The sequence below is a fragment of the Rhinatrema bivittatum genome, chromosome 15 (genome assembly GCF_901001135.1).
Source record: "Rhinatrema bivittatum chromosome 15, aRhiBiv1.1, whole genome shotgun sequence".
Classification (NCBI taxonomy): domain Eukaryota; kingdom Metazoa; phylum Chordata; class Amphibia; order Gymnophiona; family Rhinatrematidae; genus Rhinatrema; species Rhinatrema bivittatum.
Window position 1 is genome coordinate 61,848,923 of NC_042629.1, and position 21,508 is coordinate 61,870,430.

Here is a 21,508-nt window from a genome sequence, read left to right on the forward strand (position 1 = left end):
ACTTCATGCAATGTGTGGCATGCTAAGCCCCGAAGGCTTTTCCCCCCTTAAATATCAAAGAGGGAAACATTTTTTTTTTGTTCTTCTTAAATGTAACCCCTTTATCCTCCTCATGTTTAGGGGTACACGTGGGTGCCAAAGAGTACTACTGCAGGCTCTGGGGTTCTTCCAAGGAGGAAAAGCCATAGCTTTGGGGACACACAGGATCAGGACAGAAACACCATATAATAATAATAATAATAATAATAATAATAATAATAAAATCTACTGTCCATACCAGAATTGTGTTGTTCCAAAAATAATACCGTTTACTGAGACACATAATGAATAGTAATCAGTTGACGGAAAACCCATCTCTTCCAGGCAATATCCATAAATAAAGTCCAAGCAATCATCACACACACACAGACTACAAGCAGGCAAGGGTCTCCCTTAAATTGCAGACCCTTTCAGGCTGCTTTCTAGTGGTTGGGAAGCCCCTTAGTACCTGAGTACTGCTGGTGAAAATCCTCCTCCCTGGTAACCACTGAATGTACAGGGTAAGACTTCCCTGCACAGGAATGAAATCCTTTTCACTCTTGCAACTCTCTCCAGAATTTTCACTGGACAGGATCCTCTCTGGGTAACAACAACTTCTGCAAGTGTGGACCCTGTCCTGATCGTCTGTGTCCTTCCAGTCCTTCACTCCCCAAGTGCGCCAGAAACCTGGGATAGGGGCTACCCCTCAAAAGGAATCTCACACTGAGCCCCTCCTGGCTGCTCCAGGAACCCTCGCCTCGAGCCCTGGTCTACCTCAGAAGCGCGCTCTCGCCGTTCTCTCTTTCTTCCAGACCTTCGGGTGTCACCCACTGGGGTGCGTCTGACCCCACACACACACACCTCCTCTGACAACTCAGCTATGCCATTAAAAACAAAAATATGATCAGATTGGCCCAACTGTGCCTGAGGTTCAGCTATTGACTGATGTACAAATCATTCTTTATTGTTATTAAAATTTATGAATCGCTTAACATGAATTCTAACAGTCTTTTTCCCTTTTCTCCCCTGCGTCACCTTGCCAAGCAAATGTGGCTTCAAGCAAGCTGACTGAAATTCTTCCACTGTTTTGCATTGGACTAAATTGTCCTTGATTCCTTTTCTCATCCAGTGGTGTGGATATTGCTTCAATTCTCATCAAACTTGGAGTCACCGAGGCCCTGTTGGAATCTAAAGTTGCCGCCTGCACGAGCAACTTCGTGCTGGCTTATGCCATCCACAAACTGTTCACGCCGGCTTGTATCAGCATCACTTTGGTTTCAGTGCCATTTATCGTCAGAAACTGTCGCAAGATTGGTCTTTTGGCATCTCCAGCCCCATGACAAAGACCTCAAGCAGACAGCAACAGCAGCTGGACGTCTCCCAGGTGTTATTCTGCACTGTTCCAGATCTGCATTAAAAGCAATATCTGAAGATATTTGACTGATGCTATTTTTTTCCCCTCCTGGTGCATAAAAAAAAAAAGAGAGAGATATTCAAAGTAGCGCTAGGTATGGTTGGCTCTATGCAGAGGAGTAGTGCATCTCTGTGAGACAATTCCTTGGACACCTGTTGATATTTGCTAAATAGGAGCCATGATGTTTCATTTTTTTTTTATCCTGACACACTTCTTACCCAGAACTCTAATACAGTCAGTTCTTGGCTTCTGCTTTACAGCTCCTCTGCTATTTAGAGTACTCCTTAGGATAGTGTCACCCTAAGAAGCCGGCAGTGCAGTTGGGTAAGGAGTGATACACTAATGAAAAGGTAGCAGACTACATAGACTCTCATCCTTGGGCAATATCTGAAGGAAGATATGTGGAACCATTACCCTAGAATGTGCACCTTAAAACCCCTGGACTGCCCTGGAAAAAAAAAATAAGCATGAGAAAAATACACTAAACACACTATATTTTCTTTCCTGGGGGGACAGAGAGGACAAGAGACTTTTTTTTTTCTTTTTTAAACTTTTCATGCGCCATCAGCATGAACAAGCTTGCATGCAGAAGTGCACATGAGGATGGAATAATGAAATTTGATTATTTTATTCAATTGAAGGCATTATTCCTTCACATTAAACAAAAGGTGCTGCATAAAGAACGATAGGAACGGACAATGTCACAATAAAACTATCATTTGTGGCAATTGCTGTTCTTTTTAAAGCAATTATTCCCTTTCATGCCACTGTTAAAGTTAGGCCTACTAAAGCTTATTTATGGGGTAATAATGGTGATTATACTGTCCAAAGTTGGCATAGTTAAAAACAATGCTAAACAGATGAAAGTATTTATCCACATTCTTTTGTTCTGTTTGAAATTTAGTGTAATGCACGCTCACTATAAGCTAAAGCACCTATGTGCTTTGCAACCTTGTGCGCTATTTGAAAATTTCCCCCACTAATGGAAACGAGTCTTCAGTAGAAAGGTTCCCAGCCTGTGTGCTTTGGCCCACAAGTGCGTCTTGCAGTGTAGAGAATGTGATTCGCAAGGTGAGAACAAAGAATGTGAAAGGAAGGCAACCAAAAGTCAGTGTACGGAGTCTGTTTTAAAATGAAAAGAATCTGGCAGCATCAAAATCAACTAGTTTGGTTTTGGGAGGGTTTTTTTTTTTCAAACATGTATAATACATTTTGTGGAGACAAGATGACAGATGTTTTGAATTTGGACCAATTTGATTTTATTGTGGGGGATCCTGTGATTGTATCACAGTTTCTAAGTGGGTGTCTGGCAGACAAGCATTCGAGTATAAGGGAGTCAAAGCTGTAGTAAATCCAAGAGTAATGGGAATTTGGGCCCTAGGCTGAACAGGTTTCTCTCCAGTTATGAATCCCTGACCCATAATGCTGGTCATACCTGTGATTTAATTTTCATATCAGATTCGAAGTGGATTGATTGTGACTTCATCCATTTTTATCCAATGTCTTGGTCCGACCACGGCTTAGTAGCAGTTTACTTCAAAGTGTAATTGGACTTATTCATCAGACTAAAGAAAGTTATCCTAAGGATCATGAAAAATGTTATAGCTGAGGTCCCAGCAGAAACATGGAGGGACATTAAGCCTGGAAACGAAGGGAAGGCTTCAGATGAATTAGTAGAAACACGAAGTACTAATTTGTACTCCATGGTGGAGTAGGGAGCATCATTAAGAAATGCTCCACGGTACCATAGCGGGCTCCACTAATGAACCAACAGACATGACCACTGCAGCGTGGATGGCAAAGGGATGAATCTGAGGTAAATAAGGACTTGTATAAAATACAAGTAAAGAAACAGAAGGTGATGGTCAGAGAGGCTAAAAGGAAATGCATACGAACATAAGAATTGCCATTCTGGTTCAGACTGAGGGTTCATCAAGCCCTGTTTCCAGCTGTGGCCAATCCAGGTCACCAGTACCTGGCAGGATCCCTATGCAATTAGCAGTGGCAGGAAATCGACCTAAGAAACTCTTTGATAGTGAAAAGCGTGGCTAGTCCTTCATCGTGGGTTATCAATAGCTGCAGGGAAGGCCGGACTTAGGTGGATTTTGCACTTTCTTTGGGCAAAAAAAATCACATCAGTCCAATCAAGTTTTTCTTCTCCTTACGGGCCCTCTATCTTGCTGGATCCGATTGGTAGCGTGACATAATAACCGCCAAGTACTATAGAACCACCCATATAGAGAAAATGAATGTAGAAGTTACGTAGTAAACTTTAAGTACACACTTTACATAAAATTAACCACACAGATCTGGTCCAATTGGAACTTGGGTCACACTTGTATCCCACGACTTTTTAATTTCCTGAGGAGTCTCACGTGGGTCTTTATCAAAGGTCTTCTGAAAATCCAGATAACAATATATCAACCAACCCTCCCTTACCCACAAGCTTAGCTACGCCTTCAAAAAATTCTAATAGATTAGTAAGGCAGGACTTCCCATTGAGGTCTGTGGGTCAGCGGGCTATCAATGTTATAAATAAATAAATATATGCTGGCTCCTCTCCATTATTTTATTTATTTTTCAAGTTTTTCTATACCGGTGTACGGACCAAACCTTCACATTGATTTACAATCTCCACAACATACAAAATATCAATATTAAATAACAATAAGCTATGTTTTATCCATATACCCAGTAAATCTGTTTTAACAATAGCTTCCAACATTTTGTCTGATACCGACGCCAGGCTCAGTGGCCTGTAGTTTCCTAGGAGGACCACCACTCACTTGTCCCTTAGAGCCAAGCCAGTCTCCGTGGCTCAGGGTCAGTTCTACAATCAAATCGTCTGGCTCGCCGAACTCTGCATAAGCTGGATAGGGTACCACATCTCACCAAGGCTTTTTTAAAGAGGAGGAGTCAAGGGCAGCAGAACTGTTCTCATTGCCATAGAGTGATCATCTTACAAACATGTCCCTGTTTAATTTGATTAATTTTGTTTTGAACTTGCTACCAGACACAATTTGTATGCCTCTCTCTGTCACTGTTGTCGCTCTAGTGCTAGCAAAAGCCCCTCTGCCGTCTTCACCCCACTATTACAATGTAATCTCTGAGACGCTTGTATGTTCAGGCAATGCCCTCTTTTGCTTTGACCTGAGGAAGGGAGTGTTAGCTTCCAAAAGCTATTCAAAGATACGTAGAAAGTTAGTCCAATAAAAAGATGTCTCCTTATTGTTTCTTGTTTAGTTACCTTTATTTTCATGCACTCAAGTGAACTAAGGCAGCAACCAGACTCCTTACACCGTTTTAATTTAGTAAGGGTGTCCTGCTGAAAAAGGGTCGTTTGCTTTGTTTTGTCTTTTTATCATTTATTTTTTATTTTTTGGCTTTATGTTATTTTGTTTTCGTTCGCACTAAATTTTTGAATGCTTGTTAGCATGATTTAATGCTAAACAATTAGGGCACACAGAACAAAAACATAAATGACAGCACATCCCTACCAGACAGCTTTTATTTAATATATGGGCCTGAAACCAGGTGAGGAGGGAGGGGATGGGGGTTCTGAGCTCCACTCTATAAGATCCTCCCTTTGTTAGCATAAAACAATTTCACAAGAGGCTCCCTCTCCAGCACTTCTCAGATGGGCTTCCTAGAAGCAAAGCCTAAGAGTCACCGAGCCCTACATCACTGAAAACCCAAGCGAAATCATGAAAGGCTCCCTAGCTGGAAATTCTGTGTAGGACGAGGGGGGTGGGAGTGGAGAGGAGGTGTGTGCAACGTGGCAGCAGATTACAATGAGGCCATGGATTGTGCCATGTGTAATCAGGAGACAAGATCTACAGTAGGTACAATGGAAGAGTCTGTTGCCATAGTTCCCATGGTGCAGAACTGGGGGCTAAGAACATTTCAGCAATCATGTGGTCCCACCAGCTAAATGCCTTCTGACTGCTTTATAGAACAGAGCACAGGCATTTCTATTCACTCTGCTATTCTGAGAAGTCTGACCTTTGGGTTTTTTGGGGTTTGTTTGTTTTTTTTTTAGTTGAATGGACATGGGAATTAAAGCTGGTGTCCAAAAACTGCTTACACCTACTGTTCTGTACAGTAAAGCGGGAAACCTGACTTGTTATTAACGTGGGCTCCAGGTCCTCTGGTTAACTGAGGGTGAAGCTGTCATCTCCCCTCAGGTGTTGTAAATGAAACTTCAAAATCAGACACTTTCCTATTGGCAGCTCTCAGACTTCGGCTCGTTCTTCTGTAGGGGATGGGATATGAGATATTTTCTCGTGGGAGTTATCACATTTGGGTGTATGGTCCCATAGGAAGTAATTGGTATCAGAAGGTAATAAATATTTTACCAATAGGGGGGTATGACATGCTGGTGTGTGCTCTCACAGGAGATAGCAGATACTGTCCCATGATGTGGGAATGCATTTCCATTGGCGTATGAGAGATATGACGATAGAACTTTCAGGAGAATGTAATGACTTGAGTATCTGCTGTCGTGCCACATTGATATCTACACGTTGCATTGAGAGGGATAAGGTGGAAGACCAATGTCCTCCACTCACCCAGGGAGTACTGTGCTGAAACTGTGCACATCTAGTAGCGCAACAGAAATGCTAAATGATGGTAGTTTAGAGAATTTTATCTTTCTACAATAAATTATTATCATTGTAGTTATTTATTGCATCTGGATGCGATTTATGTTCATAATAAAACCACAAAAGGGAGAATTCAAAATTCCTAACAGACTATGCTAAATATTACAATTAATAAAGCCAATAATAAAAAAAATACAATATCTCCTCCCCCCCCCCCCATCACAACCAATAACTTCCAAATCATAAAATTCAGCCCACTTCCAGCCCAAGTTACTCGGTTCTTAAGGGTTCAAGACAAAATGTAATCTGAAAAGTCTTGGGCAACAGCCAATCTCTCAAAAGCTTCCAGCAGTGCAGTACATCATCCGCAGAATGCACTTCTACACAATCAGCAGAAAACATCCAAGATATAATCCCCTCACGCCTGATCTCCCGCTCCCCTGAAACCTGAAGCAGGCCTTGCTGGGAAGAACGTAAAGTTCTCATAAGAGCGTCAGTGCAAAATCTTTTCTGACAAAGAATCGGAGGCCATAATCACGAAGTACCCTGAACAATAAAACTAACAGGTTAAATTGAATCTGAAACTGGATCGGGAGCCCAGTGAAGCTCCCAGAGCAGTGGGGTCACAGGGTCGGACATCTTAACCCCGCCCCCCTCGGTGAGTGGCAGCAGCATTTATAGCTAACAACCAACTCCTGTCACTGGGGGAAAATATATAAAATATACTATTTGAGAGGATCTCTCACGGCCTCCCCCGTCCCCTCCAATCATTCCTCAATCCAGAAATTAATTTCATTTCCACAATAATGTCTAGGTAACTCAACATATCAATTGACCTAATTCTTAAATGTATTGCTTCCTCCTTTTGGGCCTGATTCACGAAGGGGCGGATTTTCAGCATGGGCCAGCGCACTTATGGCTGGGTTTTATCTGGATATTTTGGGCTCGGTTTTAGTCGCAATCTAGCCAGCCAGCTTGCGGCTCAACTCAGGTTTAAATCTAGCTGGTTAAAACCCAGCCAGTTAGATTTAGGCCTTCAGTATTCTTCACCCAGGTTTGGTCAGCTCACTTAGCTGAAAATCACTGTGTTACCCAATCTAACTCTGCTGCCAAGAATGGCCATTTTTTCACGCGGCTAAATACAGCGAAGCTATCAACTGTCTGAAGCTGCTCTGCAGGGGGGGAATTTCCACCCCAGGGGATCTAGCCGGCTTATGTTTTTGTTAGCCAGCTAGATCCCTTTGAAAACCTACCCCTTGGTTTTTTTCATATGCACACAGAATTTGAAAAAACCATAGTCTCATTGTCTCCTTCCTTCTTTGTCCCCAAAAGGTATATACACACCCAGGGAAAGAGAGATAATGTATTTATTTTATGTTTGCATGAGTTTACAAGTGCTGCTCCTTTGATCCACCTGGCCAGGGCCGTGTAACCCAGAGGTGGGGCCGTTTGGCCTGGACCTCAACCTCAAAGAGGGCCTTAAACGTAGACTCTTGTTAATTTTTGATGTCATCTCTTTTTTATCTTTATTATGGCGAGGGGACCTCAAAAGCTTGAAGTGGCCTGGACCTCTCTTGACCGCTGAGAAGGGCCCTCCTGTACCCTACGGTGAAGAGCAGGGCCGGCGCCTCCCATTAGGCGAACTAGGCGGTCACCCAGGGCGCCAACCATTAGGGGGGTGGCAAAGAGCAGCCGTGTGGGGCCGCGAGCGTAGCCTATCCCACTCACGGCCGAGAGGAGTAGAGACTCGGCGGGCCGCGAGCGGCACCCATCCTGCTCGCGGCCGAGAAAAGCAACCACTCAGCGGGCCACAAGCAGCGTCTCAGTGAATGAGGTTGGGACCGGGGAGGGCGCAAGGCAGAAGGTTCGCCTAGGGCGCCTAACACCCTTGCACCGGCCCTGATGGAGAGGGCCCTGTAGGTTTCTCGCTTTCTGGCTGCCTAAATATTTCCCATCTTCCCCTTCTCTCCCCCCCCCCCCCCCCTCCAACCCCCGGGTCCCTACTTCTTCCCTGCCAGGAGAGCTCCACTGGTAGCCAAGCCAGAGGTCTCCCACCTCCGATGAAGCCATTTGATACCACTGGCAGCCTGCAGCTTTAGGCGCTAAACTCCTACCGATGAGGCCATCAACTGCCTCTAAATACCGGTCCATTGAGGCTCATCAACGGCAGCAAAGGGGGGCTGTTTTCAAGCTGCCTGCAGGGTACTTTCTGCCCTTGGACTTTGTCCATTTGATTTTATGATTGCATCGTAATCCACGTAACAGCTGGTGATAGTGCGGACTATACATTTTGTAAATAAAGTCTGAAAGAGAAAACGCATGCGTCCTTTCTCCCTGAAACCTGCTGTGGGTGCAAACCACCTGCCGACAGCTGCCCCTGGCTTTTTGCGTGGGTAGAGATTTTTCCATGGAAAATAATGCACATATACTTGAAAGCGCAAACTGCGGGTGCTGTTTCCAATCCTGCCCCCATAGCAAACGCCTCCTCTAGATTGCTTTATTGGAAGACAGCCGTTTTCAGACAGCCAATATGTGCACATGAATCGTTATTTACCCACGTCAGTGGTTTTGAAAATTGCCTTCAAAGTGTTAAAATGAATTTCTGCAGGCACTTGCTTGAATGTATTGCCGTGACTATGAAGACTTAAATCAATGCTTGCCTTGGGATAGGGCCAAGTCTGTAGCTGAAGATTGATTAAATATTTTTGGAAGATGATGTGTTGCGGCACTGAAAAATTAATCGCAGGGTTGGGAGTCTTCCACTGTCCCGAGTCATAAAAGGGGGGGGGAGGGAGTTGTATTACAATAGAGCATAAGAGTTCATTGGTCAATTTTTGTGGATTGATTTCTGTAAATCTGCATCGCAAACTGTGTCCTCGTGGAATCCAGGATGTTACTTAGCTCTGACCAGCGTTCAACCTCAGGCATAAGAACAGGATAATAGGAAGCACAAGGCATTTTCTTTGCTCCGTGACCGACGAAACACACGAACGTCTGGAAAATGGACTCTAAAAACAGAGAAAATCTTTGTCCGCCCTGTTCGTAAGTATGCTTAAACAAGGGCTCAAGAAAACACAAAATAATCATTTAAGAAGCTTAATTTCCTGGTCAGTATGAGTAAAATGAACAAATGCTTATTTTGTTGCTCTCCAGTTATGAAGCACCAAGGAGGAGATATCCATCAGACAACCGAGTTGACTGACACACCCTCTGCATTGCAATGTCACCTCCTACATGGGGAGAGCTCAGAACTGCTCTGCTATATCTCAAGGAAAACTTTCACTCACTTATTTACTGAATAACAGTGGTTTCGGCAGTGGTTCCCAAAATCAGTCCTTGAGATCCCAAAACAAATCGAGCTTCCTGGATACCTTCTATGAATGTTGGCAAGATAGATTTCCAATAGTTAATTTAGTGAAATCCATATTATAGCAATTAAAGTACTTATGGATAATAGCCTTTAAGGCACTCCCCTACAATCTGATTGATGTGTGCAGTGTGTGGTGCTATTTGCAAAGCACATCAGTATGAACCAATCATATTATGTGTGTCTGTGTAATCAGAACCTGGTTAAGGGAATTACAGGAAATCAGATTAAAGGAGAATTGCTCCAGTTTCCTCTCAAAATATATTCCTGGTTTCTTACCAGATTACACAATTTTAATTTAAAATCTTAACAGTGAATGTAATCATGAAAATGATGCTCCATGGCCCTGTTCCCTTCAAAGGGTGCCGGGAATGGCTTCCTGATGATGTCATCATTCTAAGCAGGCCAATGCAGAAAAACAAATGGATGTCACCAGCTATGAGAGTTTGATCAGTTATGACCATGAATATAGTTCTTGACTAGAAAGCTAGTCAAAAAATGTATGAGGTTAGTCCTATAGAAAAATATCACCTTACATATTTTTTGATTATTGTTCCTTTGCATACATGGCAGGCACTCCACTTTATCCAAGGATAGCAAAACAATCTAAACCAATATCTGTTTCATGGCACAGCAAGAGTTTTGTCACTCCCTAGCTCTCAGATCAATAAAACTTTCCTGAATCTCTGAACTGTAACAATCAATTAGAGAGTGACTCAGAGCCAGTCATGCTGGGTTACAGCCACCTCCCTGGATAGAGGTGGAAGCCCACCTGTGCTCTTACCCCAGTTTCCTGTCACTGCATGTTCCTTCACTCCAGACTGCAGTCACGGTCACAAGACTCTCCCATCATTTTCATACCGGTCTCACCCTGGGATAAGGTTGCATGCAGCTCACCTGACTGCGTCAGTCACCGGAAAGGCTGAGATCCAGCCAAGGGGCAGAAGGAGGCGCGGGAAGCAAAGGCCAGCAGCGGCCAACCAGGAATGCTTGACAGCCTCCCAGCTCTCGAATGCCGAACGATTGATCTCTCTGCTCGGGTACTTTTTCCATTTTCTATTTTTAATGATTTTGTTGCCATCTGCTTATCCATGGACAGATTCATGCAGAACATCTTTCAATACTCTCTGAGCTGTCAGCTTGCGTCGGGGCTCTGATCATTCCCCGGACTCCTCTTTAATTATCTACGCTTCAGTGGCAGGTCCAAGAATTACCATAGAATCTTTGGCACGTTCAAATGCCTATTATTACCTCCCCCTCCCCACCATTAACCCCATTTGTGTAGAATAAAACGTCAATCTAGGGCAAGACCATTCAAAATTTTGTCAATTTTATTCCACTAAGTTTTACTGTGGTCAACCTTAAGAACATAAGAAAATGCCATACTGGGTCAGACCAAGGGTCCATCAAGCCCAGCATCCTGTTTCCAACAGTGGCCAATCCAGGCCACAAGAACCTGGCAATTACCCAAACATCAGATAAATCACAAGCTACTACTGCTTATTAATTAACAAACTAGCACTCGGCCTGATCTGTTAGTAATTTTACTGAAAAGATCTAGAAGCGCCACTTAGTGTCCTCAATGGGAGCACAGGGTTCTTTTTCCAGATCAAGCATCCCCACTGCTTTTACAGACCCACAACACAGAAGCTCGGTCAATGGCAGCTGGCAAGGAGTACAAGGCACATCTGGCCTGCCCAGTTCTGACGCAATACAGCAGAACCTACCCTAAGGCCGCCACCTCGCCCAGGTCATCCCAGAGAGGCAGATCTGGTCCTGACTTTGCCCTGTTGCAAACATGGAGATTTGGAAATCAGAACCACAGTTCCACACACGAGCAGGCCTGGAGCAACCTGTTCGGGTTGATCCAAGTGAGGTGGTAGCCCTAGCTTACCTGATCTCAAGTCTTTCAATCTTCACTTCTAGGGATTCTCCATATTTATCCCGCACACTCTTTAATTCTGTTACTGTTTTGGCCTCCGCAGACTCCCATGGGAAGCTATTCATTGCAATCAATTTTTTTTTTTTTTTTTTTAAAGAGAAATGATTCCCAACATGCATAAGGCCAAAGCTAGGACTCGTTCAATCTAATTATCTGGAAGAGAAAAACATAACAGGATCCACAAACTGGTAACTGCTCTAACACGGGACCCTATCGCTCTATATAAAATTTGCTACATTTGTGTGTTGCCCATGCTCAAAAAAAACATATAATTGCTTCCTTTTTAGGAGATTTAATGACTGATTTCATTTCCTTAGGGTGTCCTCTTGGTAGCCTACCAAACATTGTCCCTTTACAACCTTAATTGAACAGAAAATACAATTAAAATTATTCCCTCGTGGGATTCTCGCAGAAATGGGCTTTTTTTTTTTTTCAAATTGCCCACCCAGTATGCAGGTAAACGTACACCTCTGGGCCCTATCTATGTGCAAGTTACCCAGACTGAGCAAAAGCATTCCTGAGGGAGGGGCTGGCACTTAACATGCACAATGCCGGATTTTCAAAAGTCCCTGCGTCAATTTTCCTGAAAAATGTCTCTGTGGGATTGTTTTCAAAGCGGGCTTGTGTGCACATATTTACAAGCTAATTTAGGTGTGATATTACAAGATTACCCCCCAAGGGGGTCATTTTCAGAAGGATTTTCCCTCACAAATGTGGCATACAGCGAAGCAAGTCTCAAAAGTCCAGTTATGCGCATGAAGCCCTTTGACATTTCAGCCCTATGGAGTGAATTTTCAGAGTAGCTGCGCCCACAAAAGTTGCAGTTTTCAAAAGTCCATTTACACGCGTGAAACGTTTTGAAAATTACCTCCTACGGGGGTAATTTTCAAAAGGATTTATGCACTTAAAACTGAGTTTTACGCACATAAATGCACTTTTGAAACTTGCTGCACTACATGCTCTTGAGTTGTCAATAGTTTTATCTATGTCAAGTGCACCTAGGTACCTAACTGGACTTTTGAAAATTGCTACAACATAATACTACTTTTACGTGGGTAACTCTTTTTGAAAATTTCCCCCCCCCCCCCCATTTGTAGCAAATGAAGACAAGTCTACTCAAACGACATGTTTCCAAGTCATTAAAAAAGGATGTATATGATCTGCGTTACTAATTGCTTGCCATGGCATCAGTCATTTGTTTCGTTCACTGTCAGCTGAACCCCGTGAGTCTTCTAATACCGGATGAGTGCAGTCCCAGGTGTCATTGCCAGCGTGAATCCATCACGTGACTGAAGGACTTGTGAAAGTTACTCCCTCACTGGCAGAGCTCGAGCAGCACAGACCAGTTGTAGGCATTGAACGGCTTCCTGGATAGTATTTCGTATAGTAACTCGATTCAGCTTTTTATATGCAGCACAAACAAGACCTGAACAGTTGTCAACAGGGCAGACATGGATGCATCACGAGTGGAGAGACAGCAAAGTGCTTTCTTGCTTCTTCACAGGTCGCTGCCAGCTGCCCAGAGCGCTCAGAACTCATGGCTTCTTCCTTAGCTGATCAGTCTGCCCCACATTATCCCTCCTTCTGCTTTGCGCTCAATTTCATGCTCCACCCGACCTTGGCTGGCTTCAGCGATTGCCTGTTATATAAATGCAGCAATGACTGGGCTCTTTAATTCCACAAGCAGTGGGATGGCAGCTGTTAGTTTGCAAACACTGGTTACTTTTGGTTATACTGCAAATATTAAATGTCTAATGTTTGCACAGCCGAGCAGAGAGTGCAAGGCAAACACCGAGCAGCACAAGCTCAGGCCAAGTCCTACTTTCCAATGACTGAACAAGAAAGATGATATTGCTCTGCCTTCGCCAAGACTATCTTTTTTTTTTTTTTTACAGGCTCAATCCCAAAGAATCCTGGTTCTTTTAAGTCTTTTACGAAAATCAGAACTTTCCACTATGAGTCAGCACTGGGCTAGGAGCTGAACCACAAGGGCCCTAGTATTTAATTAATTTATTTTTTTAAGTTTTTATTGAATAAAATGCCTTACGTTGCCAGATGAAAAACAGTAAAATCAATGTCATCGATACAAAACTAAAAAATACACATCTGACCAAAAAGAGCAAGAAGACACAGAGCCATATTGCTCCGCTCATATTAACCCTATATGCAGTCCTAGTACTAATGCAGAAATGCGCCTTTGGTCCAGCAGTTATGGTAGAGATCCATCTATAAGATAAGTATTGTTAATTGTTTTAAAGGTGTGAGCATTTTTCATTTGTTTTAGATGTTAATGTATAAGTGAAATTATTGAATTTGATGACATGATCAAGATGCTCCTGAAGAAGCTTCCATGCGAAACACTGGCCTTTGTCGAGCTGTGATCGTTGTTACTATTCAATCTGTTTTATGTGCAAGTTAAATTTTTTTTGGAAAAAAATACAAAAATCCTAAAAAAAAAAAAAAAAAGAGACTCTTGCAGCGCGCAAATGATGAAGTAGACTGGGTGGCCCATATACATAGGGGCACAACGTCAGGCTTGCTGATGCGTGAACTACACTAGATACTTATTATCTGGCAAATTAGGATCGAATTCAAAGTTTGATTTTTCTTGAATTTGCCTCCTTTTTGTTTTTGGTGTCATTGTTTTTGACAATTTTTGGCTCTTTTTTGACGTTTAGATTTATTTATAACCCGCCTATGCAAGACCCTAGGCGGTTTACAACAGAGACACACACACAAAATCATCATGAAAACAAATCAACATAAGAAATAAAATAGAAATGTCAGAAATATATAAACCTATAACTAAAACAGAGGTAACTAAAACACAAGTATGATCTTAATAAAATTGATGGATCTAATCAGTATATTCAGTTAATCAAGTAGTTACATAGTAGGCATCTTCAAACAGCATAGCCTTTAAAAGCTTCTTAAAACTCTTAACACAGTTCATTGACCGCATTTCTGATGGCAGATTATTCCATATTTCAGGGGCTGCTATTGAAAATGCATGCCAATGAGTCTTGGACAAGCGAAGTTTGCAGATAGATGGAATTTCAAGTAGGACCATTTGCGTAGAGCGTAAAAGCTCTTCTTGGATTGTATGGCTTGAGCAACATATTAGTCCAAGGAAACCATGGTTGGGAGAGCAATTTGTGTACCAGCAAAATAGATTTAAATCTGATTCTCCACTGGATTGGTAACCAGTGGACACCAGACAGTGCTGGCATGATATGTTCTCAGACTGAAAGGTTCGAAATCAGGCCGACCAGCAGCAAAAACTGCAACGATTTAAGGGCGGTCTTAGGCAATCCTAGATAAAGCACATTGCAGTAGTCCAAAACAGGAGTTAGCATCATGAACAACCAGGCAGAAATCATAGGGTTGCAACAGGTTCTTCAAAAGATGTAACAGACGTAACTTATAAAACCTGCCTTTATCTGAGGAACGAATGAGAGCTTGGAGTCGATAATCACTCCAAGACATTTTGCTTGGGAAACAACTTTTATGATGGTCCCACTGATAAGCAGAAAATCTGGAAGATAATTGGGAGATTCATTCTTTATTCCTGTAAATTCTATTCAGTTTACTGATAAAATGTGTTGTAACTCTGATATTAAACTTACGCTCTGCCTTTCCAAGAGTTCTTGCTCTCCTCTATTCCTGAACACTTGATTTCCGTAGATTCTGTTTAATCAATCTATAACCCTGATGGCTTGACCTACTGAGAGACATTATTGAAGATGTTGGGTGACAAATCATTTATTTCTTTCACAACTCTATTTCTATGCTAGCCGATAAATCGTGTGTCCTTGAAAACTATTTATTGTGAAATCAATGCTCTCTTCCTGAAGGCGAATGCTTTAGTCCCGGAAGCTCCCAATGCCCCTTTACCCACAGAATACTGCTGCTAACTTTGAGAGAAGGGCAAAGGGCATTAGTATTTAATTTCTTTTTTTTTTTTTTTAAGTTTTTATTGAAAAAAATGCATTACGTTGCCAGATGAAAAACAGTAGAATCAATGTAATTGATACAAAACTCAAAAATACACATCTGACCAAAAAGAGCAACAAGACACAGAGCCAAATCGCTCCATTCATATTTTCCCTATATGCAGTCCTAGTACTAATGCAGAAATGAGCTCCAGAACATAAAATACATAGACGCTCCAATATGATATCTTGATATGACTCTGCGTACAATCAATGCATATATGTTACCTAAATACCCCAATCCTAGCAAAGCCCAAATAAACCGCTGTTAGTACAAGAGGTGTTATTTTGGAATGGAGCGGTTCCGAAATCTAGCCTACATTAAGATATAAGTCCCACATCTGATAAGTAATGTATTCCATTGTATATACTTGCCAAAGTAGTCACAACCTCTCAACTAGCAAAGGAGTGGATGTGGACCTCCAGTGGCAAGGGTCATTCCGCCTGGCTACAACTAATAGCCAGACTAATAACCCCCCTCCCTTCATGACAGTAGGAAAAGCCCCCTGTGGCTCACCCAAGAGGATAAGCAAAGGATCGAAAGGCAATTTAATGCTTGTAAAGTGATTTATCGAAGAAAGGATCTCAGACCAGTAATCTTGTATTTTAGGGCATGTCCATCAAATATGGGGATAAAGTACCCATATATCCATAATCTCGCCAATACTTAACTCATTGGACCCATCTTTTTAAATGTATCTTGGGTATAACACCACTGATACGGGAGTTTATACCCATTTTCCCGTGTGGGGACACTTATGTAATTTCCCTTTTTAATTGGACAAAAACTTCTCCCCTAACTGAAATTCAATATCCCCCTCCTGAAAATGCCTTCCCATTTCCTCTTTATTTTCTTAATTGCATCTTCTTCTTGAGATGGCAGGAGACTATATAGCTTGGACATAAGGCCTTTGCTTTGATAGGGACCTTATGTCCTAATGCTGCCACCTTTCTACTGCAGGAATTTCTAATGGACACTCTTTGCGGAACTGAAACGCTGATGGCCTATCCGTATTTCCTGACCTTTGCAGTTGATACAATGAAAGAATCTCCCCGTTGTTGTGCTTCTGACTGACTCTGTCAAACTCTAACTTCCTCCACTCATAAAAGATTTGTATATTAAATTTTTCAGTAAAATCCAGATTATCCCATTGAGGAGACAATGGAGAAGGATTTGTCGATATCTGGTAGTAAGCAAGTACCCAAAACAGGACAAATTAAGGGGTATTGCCACCAACTGTTTGAAAAACTCTTTAACAATCTCCCAAGGAGAAAGTTTGCACCCCCGATCTGCAGCCCAGTCCTCCTCCAATGTTTCTCCTCTAAGCAAGTAATTAATTTCTTAATAAATTTAGTGAGAAAACAACGAGCACACCATCAGCTGTCTCACAACAGGGAAGACAAGCAGTTAAAATATTAATCCTGTCTGTGTCACGCGGCTGTAACCAGAGCAACCCTGCATTATCTCTAAGGAAACATTCCTTTTAATAAGTCCCAGCAACGCACAGGGGAGGAGCGCGGCCTGGCGTGAACATGCAGTTTGAAAGAACCTTAATCCCTTTTGTCATGTTTGAAGGTTGGGTCGCACTTTCCTGTCCCCACAGGATTTTCCGGAGCTGGCATCCCGATGAGAAGGTGTCAGCCAACCAGCCTCATAAGCAAGCTTTAAAGGAGGGCCTACCCTGAATATTTCTGTAAATGCAACCTTTATCATGGAAGACTGCGGCCGATTTCGAGAACTAGCATCTGGTTTAACAAAAGGCCTTTTATTAAATGTTAATTTTATTAATGAAATGCTGCCATCAAGGCAAGGTGGGGCACGATTCATTCAAACTCATTAAAGTCCCGGAGAGCAACGGTGGGAAACATTCAAGGTTTAGTGGTGAAAGGAAACAGTCACGAGATACACAACACCAAAAAATAAAAGATATTTAGGAAGTGCAGGAAGGAGGGTCTCTGTTTACACCCTCCACGTCGCTTACAGACATGCCCATAAATAGTAAATATCCATTCACCTAAGGGAGATTATTAGGTAGAGGCCTAGGGGACCCACACTCTGAATATATTTTACAGTTCCAAAATATTATCCAACATAGTGGACCCAGCCCTCTTAAAGGTGCAGGGTCTTGCAAGCCAGAGTGTCTGAAAATACTTAAGGCCAGGGCTGACCTTAGATACACAAGGACCCTGGGTAAAAACGCCGAGGCAGTGCCAAGTGCCCTGAAGCTCTGCCTCAATAACATCAGCAGAGTCCCTAGGCAATGGTTCTGCATGGACTGTTGCGAAACGGCTTGCTGATCAACCTGTACCTTTAAGAGAGTGAGCTTGGGCCTCTGCCAGCCACTGATGCATCTCCAGAACATCTCTGGCATGTCCTCTCCTCCCCCACACCAGCTGGCCTGGCCCCAAAACTGTAAAGCTTACAGTGACATCTCTACATTTACGCATGCACGGCTTTTATTCTCTTCCAAAAGCCCTCAGAGCCAAATATATTTATTCCTGCTTGAGAATGACTTACGTCTGACCCAGAGACTGTTGCGGCCATGCAGCTCCCATCACTTCCTCGGGGAGCAATTTTGCTACGTTTAAAAGAAAAGCCAGTAGCAACAACCACTCAAATAAATTCAGCAAACTTCCCTTATTTTCAAACAGTAAATAAAGTTCTCCCCTGGGAAAGTTGCTGGCCAGTGCTGCATTTCACAGTGGGGAACACGGCATTTGCTTATTAAACAACACTTTATGGGCCAGACCAGTGTCTCAGGGACAGTGCTGCATAATTCAATGTGGAAGGACCCGGATTCAGTTCCTGGGTCATGTCTTTCAGTTCCCAGGCTAGCCGGGGCTGAGGCTGCTGCAGAGGCAGCACTCACAGTCCCTGAGGGTAGGAAACACCCATTGTTGCACAGTCAGAAAATGCCAAGTCGCCAGATTCAGAGCCTATGACTGCAGGGTTCCAGAAGGAGCCCCCCTGGTGCATGGCCCCAGGCTGAGGGCTATTGTTGCAATAACCGGAGCAAAGTAAGTTGGAAGGGAGATATGATATAAATACAGGGAGAAATATATCTCAGGGTAGTTGCGAATGAATGCTCCGGGACTCTGATCACAGCCCCAGTTCTGATTCAGCTGGAAGCCCAAAAAGAGCACAGGAAAACCACTTTGGCTTGTGCTAAGGCTTCTGCTAACACTGACATTAGCCTTCTTGACCCGGTCTCTGTGGCCCACTTGGCCCCGTTGGGTTTTCAGGATATCCACAATGAATATGCATGAGATGGATTTGCATTTCCTGCTTCCATTGTATGCTGATCTATTTCCTGCATATTCAGGGTCAGGTGGAGATCCACGGGCCTCTCCAGCATGCATGCCGTCTGTTGTTCTACCCTGGGATTCGTTTTACTTTCATAGCTTTACTTCCTCTCTCTCTCTTGCACACTCATTGAGTAACCCCTCACACACTCACACTCGCTCTCCACACACTTTCTGCATTCATGCAAAGCCTTTTCCACAGATACATCTCACACCTACTAAAACCCGAAGAACACACCCAAATGTAAGGATTAAAGAAGGATTTCTTACGATTTATGAAGCATCAATAGAATGCCACACTAAAAATATACATTTTTAACCTAATCAATAATAGAAGTGTTAAAGCAGAGGAAGAATGAAGATGAACCGGATGTCAGTAGGTACATTTACAAATTTAAAGAAAAGCTCTTTCATTATATATATGAATGTACTTATCTGGTACTGAATGCCAACATACAAGGTTCACCCTTACATGGGAGAATCCTCCATGTTTAAGCAATGTGTCCACAATTATTCTTTGGTGTCATTAAAAGGTCCATTCTGTACTCATGATCGAAGACAAATGAATGGATGTTGAGTTAATTTAGTTTTAGTTTATCATTAGGATATGCAGAGCAAACATTTTAGGTTGGGTTTTTTTTTTTTTAATTTTGTTTAGTTAGTTTTGTTTCATTTTAGTGCTCAGTGTAATAAAATAGCAAGCACTAAAAACAAAATAGCATGCGTTAAAATGAAACGAACTAACTAAAATGCACATCTCTATCAAAACCAACCTCTTTTTCTTTAGCATTTTACATGGGAATTATCTATTCATCATTTTAATGTAGTGTACACAAAACAGCAATTCGCTGATACGGTACCAAATATAAGGTGCATCACGTTCCTTCTCTGGCCCTGTTCAAATCCGGCCATAAAACCCACCTTTCTGAAGCTGATTTTAAATTTTAACCCCTTGTTATGCTGATCAAAACCTTATTTCTTTAACAGCTTTCTTAATAAATGAAATTTCCAAAGTCCTGTATGTTTGTTTTGACGCGGCTGTGAGTCCCACAGAGCAGAGATTGTCTCTTGCGTATATTTGTACAGCTCTGTGTGCATCCAGTAGCATTTTAGAAATGATAAGTAGTGGTGGTAGTAGTACTTTGTTATAAAGCACTCTGGTTTAGGCCAGAGAACATTAAAAAAAAAGTCCTACTAGTGTAGATGGGGTACAGAACTAAAGAAACTGAACTTAAAAGTGAGAACGTCTTGACAAAAAAAAGAGTGATAGCAGATTACTAGCCCCCAGCTTTTTCTCCTAGAGGCGATGCGCCTGTGCTCTGGAAGTGAGTAAACGGGGCACGGAGTGGAATTGTGTAAGGCGTGTGTGTCACCTGCCAAGAGATGAAGAACCGTAAGAGCTGACTTGCTTCAGGTCGCACTTGGAGAGACGCGTGGGTGGGGGTTATCAGATGTGATCAAAGGCTGTCTTTGACATGAAGGTTGGCAGCTATGGTGCATCAGTTCTCCTTATTATGTTGTCCTTTTCTCCAGATCCTGCTCTTTTTTTTTTTTAATGTTGTTACCCCAGACAGCTCTCTCTGAGTACATGACCAGCAAATCTCCTTTTCCTTTTGGTCAGGTCTAATACTAGGGTTCTTGCACCTCCCAACGTATCGTGCACTCTTTCATGTGAGATCGTGCCCTTCCGGCTAATCTTCAGAAGAACCACATTTCAGTTGCATGATCTCTCTACTATAAGCCCATGTCTCACCTCCATATCCTGCTGCTGAGATGGCAGCACTCGGCCACCTTCTCTGTAGCTTTAAAACCAAGTTCCTGCTACGAAACTCCCTACAGCCCCAAAAGTCATTTGTTTCGCATTTCCATTTCTTACTTTTACTTCCGTTAGACGTTTTCCACCTCCTGTGATCCAACCTCCCACATATTTGTTCTGGTTTTGCTCAATCAGGAAATCCTTTCTATAGCGCTAGCATGCTCTGTTCCTGAAGATCATCATTTGCATCAAACTCATTCCATAATCCTTTGTCATCAAGGTGCAATACAGTGCCAAGGAGTTTCATGTGATAAGGTGTGCGAAAGAAGAAGAGGACTGGGAATTCGGAGCTGGCTTTAGAGCACCAATGCCAATGCCTACCAGCAGCATATGTAATCGGTGTGCCCGTCGGCACTCGGCACCACACAACTTTCAGACAGCTCATGCTGTCTACAGGCAATCTTCTGCAACATGCTCTTCTATTATATTGTGTATGGCACTCCTGTTTACGGCCTGATTTTCCAGCTCATCATTTCAACCGTGCGCCACTATCAGTTTACACTTTTACAGGTCTCTTTTCAGCACACTGGGGCTTGTGTAAGTCACCCTCTGTTACTAAGGGCAGGATACTATATTCAGCACAGCACTGCAGGTCTAGGCAAATTTGACCATTCTTCTGCACCAGTGAGACAGACGAGTATTATGTATAATTGGGACAAAAAGCCGGAAGAGGTCAGTACATCTGCTGTCAGGTATGCCCTCTGTTAAGTACAACAAGACACTGTGAAGAGGACTCTAGCAATGCTGATGGCCAAGTTTTGCAATTGGGATGACTCCAGCATTAACTGAAAAACTGGTTTTCAGATGATCCCCCACTAATATGTGTACTGTAAATGTTTATGTTTGTAGACATATAAAAATGTTGAATACTGCAGTTGTGTACTAGAACTGGATCGCCAGTTTTGCAGCTCCCTTGGAAGGACGTCTTTCCATGAAGGCCATGTTGGTGTCCTCTTACTGTCACAGGGTTCAGCAGACTTGCTGGAAGCTTACCCGTTGGCACTCACAGCCTGCATTCAGCCTCTGCCTGGTCCGGCTGCAGATTCTTTACACTA

General features: G+C 42.8%; 2 protein-coding genes across 2 annotated transcripts in view; one reads left to right on the top strand and one right to left on the bottom strand.

Annotated features, from left to right (window-relative positions):
• Window positions 1-1,451, top strand: part of LOC115077106 (protein FAM210B, mitochondrial-like) — a 71,252-nt gene extending 69,801 nt beyond the window's left edge. Inside the window, exon 4 of the mRNA XM_029579303.1 lies at window positions 1,148-1,451. Coding sequence (XP_029435163.1) covers window positions 1,148-1,358 — 211 coding nt within the window. The 3' untranslated portion in view covers window positions 1,359-1,451. The remainder of the gene's footprint in view (window positions 1-1,147) is intronic.
• The window catches only part of LOC115077105 (solute carrier family 2, facilitated glucose transporter member 1-like), a 189,501-nt gene that overhangs the window by 146,302 nt on the left and 21,691 nt on the right, over window positions 1-21,508 (bottom strand). The gene's annotated exons all lie outside the window — the stretch shown is intronic.